The 7,693-nt window shown below is 39.6% G+C and overlaps 1 protein-coding gene across 1 annotated transcript; it reads left to right on the forward strand.

The window, feature by feature from the left end:
- Positions 1-5,795: 5,795 nt before the first annotated feature.
- Positions 5,796-6,983, forward strand: LOC146375836 (immediate early response gene 5-like protein). The gene has a single exon (XM_084946211.1). It carries the CDS (start codon positions 6,032-6,034, stop codon positions 6,908-6,910), a length of 879 nt encoding a protein of 292 aa, XP_084802337.1. The 5' UTR covers positions 5,796-6,031; the 3' UTR covers positions 6,911-6,983.
- Positions 6,984-7,693: the final 710 nt, after the last annotated feature.

Here is a 7,693-nt window from a genome sequence, read left to right on the forward strand (position 1 = left end):
AAAGTATAAAGAGTCCCTAACCCAGATTTCTGTTCCACTATAAAATAAATAAATAAAAATGAAATGGCAGTACCTTACATAAATTATTATATATTTGGTTTCATATTAGCCACTGATTTGGTAATGATCAGACACTTTATGTGTATTTGTATTCTACTTCATTTGTATTTTAATCATGTTGCATTGCTTCTTCTTTTTTAAACCTTTTTATGGTCTTTGCAAGCGGAAGCAAGAAAGCCCATAACATGAGCTTTTTGGGTCTTTAACTCTCCTGTTATATCCTCCTGAGAACCGAGGAAAAAGTATGTGGCAGCAGCGTAAGGTTTTCACATGTTTTATTGTAAACACAAGAATAAACAATGGTGAGACGGGAGTATGTGGTGAACCATGCCTTCTGTCCGGGTTCATACCTGGAAGCAGGCATCTGGAAGTGGTCAGCATTGTGATGCTGCCAATCCAAGGGATGGCTAATGGTTGAAGAAGGCCAGAGGGTCATTGATCCAATTAATGATGGCGGATCGGGCAGACTGGGAACATAGTGTCTATTGGGAGGGCTGGAAACCAGGTCTGGTTCATCCAGAAGAGCCTGGTGAATTGTCTCCTCGATTCCCCGGGTGAGGGAGCCCAGTCTACATGGTGATGGGAGGATGTTCTCAGGTTCTGACTGGTCGGTGTTGGAAGAGAATTGGAAGAGAATCTGGTTGTTGTTGGAAGAGAATCAGTGGATTTTATATTTCTGGAACCTGGATGATAAGAAATGAAGAAATTGAAGCGGCCAGAAAACAAAGACCAATGAGCCTGGTGAGCATTGAGCCTCTTGGTGGCTTTAGGGTAAGTTGTGGTTAGTCCAAATAATAAACGGTTGTTCGGTTCCTCCTAGCCAACGTGACAATTCCTCTAAGGCTAACTTGACAGCGAGTAACTCACAATCCCGCACATCATAATTTTGTTCTGGGGGTGTTAGTCAGTGAGAGAAAAAAGCACAAGGCTGCAGCTTACCTTGAGGTCCAGACTGCTGAGCGAGCACAGCCCCAGGAACTGAATCACAGACGTCCACTTTCACAATAAACTGCTTCACGATATCTGGGTGGACAAGGACGGGTACAGAAGAGCTGAAGAGTTGTTTCGGTTTGACAAAGCTGCCTCAGCTTCTGGGGACCAAACAAAGGGGATTTTGGTAGAGTTGAGATGAGTAAGAGCTGTGGCTACCTGACTGTAGTTCCTGATAAAATGGCGGTAGAAGTCGGCAAATCCAAGAAAACGCTGAAGATGGTTTAGAGACGTGGCGAGTGGGACATTTTTTTTCCGCCTGTACCTTCAGGGGGTCTGTCCTCCTGCCAAAATATAACCCAGAAAAGAGATCAAGGAAGAGTGAAACTCACATTTCTCTGCCATGATGTACAGGCAGTTCTCCAGGAGATGTTGTAGGACACTATGAACATGGATCTGATATTCCTCAAGGGACATGGAAAAAATAAAAAACGTCATTTGTGACAAAAATGTTCAAAAAAATACCTCAACACATCATTTACAAATGCATCGCCAAGTACTCAAAATGTCCCAATGGCATAATATATGCAGTCTTTCATGTATCCTCTTCCCTCATATGAACGAGGTGATAAGTGTTTCAGAGGTCTAGTTTGGCGAAAATAGTGGCCCTGTGGATGTGTTCAAAAGCGGAGTTGATGAGTGGTAATGGACACTTGTTTTTAACTGTAATGTTGTTTAATCCCCTATAATAAATGCAGGCGTCTTACTTTTCTTGGCAATGAAGAAGAAGTCAGCACCTACCGGAGAGGAGGAAGGATGGAGGATGCCGGCAGCCAATGACGCACAAATATATTTTTCCAGGTTGTTGAGGCAGCTAGAGGGTAACAGAACCCCGGGGAGAAGGTCAGTGGCACAATCGTAGGGCCTGACAGAGGGAAGTGACAAGGCTTTGTCTTTAGTAAAAACTTCTTGGAGGTTGTGGTACTCTTTAGGGTTGGAGGACAGATATGGGGGGTGGAATGATTGGTGAGGGAGGTTTGTGTGAACCGGAAGGTAGTGCCCATTTTAGGCAGTTGGCAAGACAGAAAAGCTTGCGATCTTATCACCAGACCAGTCTATATGGGGGTTGTGTTTCTTTAGCCATGGATAACCAAGGATCAGAGGGGTCTCTGGGGAATCAAAAATGTAGAATGAAAGAGTCTTCAAATGATTACCGGATTAGATTAAGTGGACTGGTTCTGTCTCATGAGTGATCAGAGCAAAAACTTGATTATTGAGAGCAGTGGCAGGAATGGGAGGTTGCAGCGGAATGAATGGGACAGCTAGTTGTTTGGCTACTTCTATGTGCATTAAGTTTACTTGGCACTGAAATCTATAAGACTGTGAAGGGAATGAGTGACCTGATTAAAACAAAGCAAGACTGGTAGTGTTAGATGGGGCTTAGACTTAGTGAAGGAGCCACCCATCCATATCACTGAAATTACTTGCAGGTGGGATCTAGTATCACAACAGAATCGCAAAAAAAAGCTCAAGTGGCAGAGATGTGGCAGGAGGAAAAAATGGAGCAGACCCTTTGGAAGCGGAAGCAAAAGTAACGTATTACACATTACTTTAAAAAAAAAAATTAAATTAAAGTAGTTAGACTGCTCGTTACAAGACTTTCTCATTACTCCGTGAAAGGTCACATAAATGTCTCATAATGACATAGTCAGTTTACAGCTTAAACCCGAGGCTCCAGTCCCACACACCAACACAAACCCCTACCCTAACGAGGACAGACATAACATCTTTCTTTTAGGCTTATGTTTCATCAAAAAGGTAACAACAGAAAGAAAAGGTAAAAACCAGCCCAAAGAGAGTGGTCCTATTTTAGAAACATGAACTGATAAAAACAGAGACTTCAAGCTGGACTGCTCATCACTGCTTTTGTTACCTGTTGAAGATCAGGCTCTGGCTGCTGGGCTGGGGTCAGCATGCACTCAGCATTAATATCAATCTGGCTTCTTGGCTATCTTTGTGTTTGCATGCTGTCTGTGCAGATGCATACAAAGAGCCGAAGTTTTGTAAGCACTATAATGTGATTGTTTATGTCCTTAATGCAGTTTCCACTTTACCATCATGGTTTCATCCTTTTGAGCAAAAAAACATAAAAGTAATGTCCATAGCTCCACTGATCACAACCTGTATTGCTGTACCACTCCACCATGGCCCTCCTCCTGCACAGAAACTGAAACCAAATCAAAAAAATGATATGTTTCTTTCTTTTCTTTCTTTCCGCCATGTGCACAGATAAGTGAAGAACCTTGTAACACAAGTAACAACATATTTATATAATTCTTGAATTTGGTACAGTGACTTGTTACATTACGTTCTTCATACTGTTACGTAGAATATAGTCATGTTCCCATACCCAACCTTTTCATCATCATCAAGTAACATAGAATATAAAACATAGATCCTAGACTGTTAAGGTGCCTTGGTTTAATCAGAGCACAGATAATAGGTTTATTATATTAATGTGAAATAAGAATAATCCGGTAAACTACAGCTTACTTTATAATGGGCAGCATATTCTAGTGTATTGAAAGACAGAGTAAAAGTGGCTTTAGGGAAAACTGGGAGATTGGATACCTGTAACTGTAACTGTGAGTCTCTAACAAAGAAAGTACTTTAAAAAAAAAAAATCACCGAGCACATTTGTAATTAATATATCAACACAAAAAGCAGCCAAACTAAATGTGCAGAGGGGCTTTATTTGTTACAATCACAGGAAAAATGAGACAAGTAAACTCAATACAGTAACATAGCTAAATGGCAATATGAGTGAAATGCTAGTGGGGAAAATGTCAGAATAAAATAAATAAATAAATAAATAGATAAGCTGTAGAGGTGATTTTTATAGAGCATAAATAGAGAGAAACCATACTCTACACTGATTTTCAACTTTAATTCAAAGGGTTTAACAAACATTTTACATTAACTGTTTAAGAATTACAACCATCTAACCTCATCAAGAATAGTCTTGAGAAGGTAAGTGTTTCATTCTCAGTGTCTACAATCAAGGCAGACCTTCGTGAATATGAATACAGAGGATTTACAAGAAGATGCAAACCACTGGTTACACTCAAGAACAAGAGGGACAGACTTTACCAGAAGACATTTAAAAAAAACTTGCACAGTTCTGGAAAAAATAAGTTATTTTAAAAATGAACCAAGATTAACTTGTACCAGAATGATGGGGAAAGAAAAATATGGAAATGGAAAGGCTAGGAAAAGCATTATTATGCCATGGACATGGCTGCCAATTGAACCGAGTAACTAGTGTTTATTGATTGAAGTAGACTGCTTATAAAAGTAGTATTATGAAGTGTACTGAAGTACTCTGAAGGGTACAGGGCTATACTTACTGCTGGGTACAACTAAATGCTTAAAAACTGATCAGACAACACACACATAATGAGCCAAAGGAAACTGCAAAAGAAACCCAAGAGTTTCTCAAGACAAAGAAATGGGATATACTTCACTGAGCAAGTCAGTCACTTGATCCGGACCCAGTAGAGCATGCTTTTCAGTTGTTAAATATAAAACTGAAGGCAGAAAGAACCACAAACAAGTAGCAACTGATGACAGCTTCAGTAAAGACCTGGCAGAACATCTCAAAGGAGGAAACACAGCATTTTGGGTGTATCCATGAGTTCTAGGATTTGGGCAGTCATTGATTGCAAATGATTTTCATCCAAGTATTAAAACAAATCTTCTTGGTTTGTCGATTTACTTTTGCACATCTAAAAATGGGGGACTAAATATATGTATATATGAAAATGGTTTTAATTCCTTAACAGTTAATGTAATACTTTTGTTAAACGTCTGGAATCAAAGCTAAAAAATCTGCATCTTGATTGTTTAATTTAAAATTCATCATGGTGGTGTTCAGAGGCAAAATCAAAAAAATAGCATCTTTATCCAACAACCTTTGGACCTAACTTTGGATTACTATAGTATAATGTAGAATAACGTGGCATAGTACCATGTTTTATAGTGTCATATCATATTATATTGCAATATACCATATAATATAGTGATATTGTTCCCTCCCAAACTTCTTTAGTTCACCTTATTATTTGTTTAAAATGAATTTATTTAGTTGATTTTGTGGAATTAGGGCAGTTTTTTGAATTAAGTTCTCATAAACCAGCTGTTTAAAAGACAATTAAATAAACAATAGAATCAGTTTTTTATCTTTTAGATTCAATCGTTATAATCTCGGCTTTGATCCTGTTAAGTGTAATTGTGATTTTTGCCATCAAGCGGCCATAAAATGTAGTATAGTATAGTGTTGAACTGTGGTAGCACATTGTAATATAAAATGTAACAATATAGTAGACAAAGAATCCTCAGTATATAAAATGATAAAGTAATAAACTGTTTTGGAAAATAATAAGATACATGATTGGAACAGTCAAGAAACTGAGTAAAGTAGATAATGTTGATATTATAAAATGCAAGCTTAACCCTGTTTTAATGTTCATCCTCTCTACTTATATTCTACATCCACATCATCTAATTCTTATTTGCTATTACATGTTACTACATGTTATATTTATAAATTACATCCCATTACACTATCTCACTCTATTGTACTACACCGCTACATTCGCCTCTGCTTGTTCTTCCACCTTCCATTGCTTTCTGTTTTAGTGCGGACTCCAAAGTCTCCTATTTGTCTGCACTGAGATTTAAAAAGATCATATTTAGTGAAATCCAGCTTGCCTGCTCCTACGTGCATTTTGAATGAGGCTAGTAGTGATATTTGCGTATAACAGAAGCACCTCCTCCCTCCCATTGGACAATGTGTACGTGAGGGCGTGGCAAGGAAAGATGAGAGTTGCAAATCCATGCCCTTACTGGGAAGACATGGAGCGCTATGGACACAGTCTACACGAATCTGATAGGAATCTCAACTAAAGGCATCACTATTTCTCCAGTTTGGAAACAAACGATTTGAGAGACCGAGAGCAAAGAAAGGGTGGCCCGACTGAGGATGGAGTGTGCATTTGAAGCACAGAATCTGATCTCCATTTCTTTGAGGAAAATCCAAAGCTCCAGGACGCAGAGAGGAGGCATCAAGCTCCACAAGAACTTACTGGTAACGTACGTACTGAGAAACGCCAGGCAGTTCTACATGAGCAAAAACTTGTCGCAGATGCAGAGGACGAATCCGTACGAGGATGTAACCGTAGTCCGAGAAAGGCAAGAATACCTCGAATGGACGGGGAGCTTCACGGAGTTGGCTGATGACTTCTACTGCAACTTTACTGGGGTTGAGTCGGACACTTGGCACTGCGGAGCGCACCAGCCCAACGGTCAGCCTGCAGAGGTGGCGCACCAAGGCGCATCTGCCTGCGCAATGGATTCACCGAGTGACTCTGACCTCATGGTTTCGGACGCCTGTTGGAGCTGTGCGGACAAATCCTCCTGGGAGTTATCTATCCCGAACACGCAAGCCAACCAAAAGACTGTCCTGGACTTGGACACCCATGTGGTGACTACTGTCACGAACGGATACTTCCACACAGACTGTTGCGCGCAGCCCAAACAGCCGCAGGGCGCGCAGTGCTACACAAAAAAGCGAAAGATTGACATAAGTTATCATATCGTTGATCCAGAGTTTTATTTGCCAGACTTTGCGCCAGTGCCGTGTAAAAGAATGAGGAGTGATGATGATTCACATTCAGACTCTGACCAGTTGGACAGCACAAACATCTCCAACCTGATCTCGGTGCTGGGCTCAGGTGGGCTATCTGAGTTTGTGAGTTGGCAGCAAACGGACCTTGAGCAAATATTCGCCACTCAAACAATTTGTTTAAAACACACGCTGTTAACAGGCAGCGGCTGGACCAGAGCAATCGAAGCATTTTGATATGTATGACTGTGTGTTTTTCATTTCTTTGTATCGTTTTATTTTGCTGCTTTTAAATAAATCATGACACGACTGCAGTTCTCTTGGACTTTTTATACATAAACAGTGCTGAAATTATACAGAATGGTCATATGCATTTCCATTACTTTTTGCACATTGACATTTCCTGTGCTAGTGCCAATAATTTCTACACAGCATGACTAAACTGTAACCTTTATTTAAATATTATTTTGTGGTGGTGATTTTTTTAAATTATTTTTTTCTGCGGGAAAACCGGAGTCACTGGTTTGTATTTCCTGGAGAAATAAGTGAATGCTGTTTTCTCCTTGGAAAGATGTTGGACGACTACCACCATGTGGCCAGAGGACATCTGTGCAGCTTCGTGCAACAGTTCAACGAGAATTCTTATTCTTATTCTTATTATGTAAATATATATTTATATCAGGGCCTGCTTTGATTAATCAATAAAACAAACAGTCTAAAAACACAAATGCATTGACTTGAAATTACTTGGAAAGAGGGCGCAGCGGTCAACTTAGAAATACAGACAGATCTTGTGATTTTGTTCTTCTTCTTATTATTATTAGTAGTAGTACAGTTATTATTATTAGTAGCAGTAAATGTGCCATCATTTCACTGAACTTGGAGGTTTTAATATGCAATTTCTGAACACAATAACCAGAAGTAGTAAAAGACAAATGCTTATTAGCAGCTCTTGTGGAGCATTTGAATCCATTTTTCCTAAAATGAATAAAACAATGAGCTGAGGAAGCTTTCATGCGG

The sequence above is a fragment of the Perissodus microlepis genome, chromosome 12 (genome assembly GCF_051167445.1).
Source record: "Perissodus microlepis isolate ML-2025 ecotype Zambia chromosome 12, ASM5116744v1, whole genome shotgun sequence".
Lineage (NCBI taxonomy): Eukaryota > Metazoa > Chordata > Actinopteri > Cichliformes > Cichlidae > Perissodus > Perissodus microlepis.

Coding starts and splice junctions, on each gene's coding strand:
- LOC146375836 (XM_084946211.1), top strand. CDS start 6,032: ATGGAGTGTGCATTTGAAGCACAGAATCTGATCTCCATTTCTTTGAGG.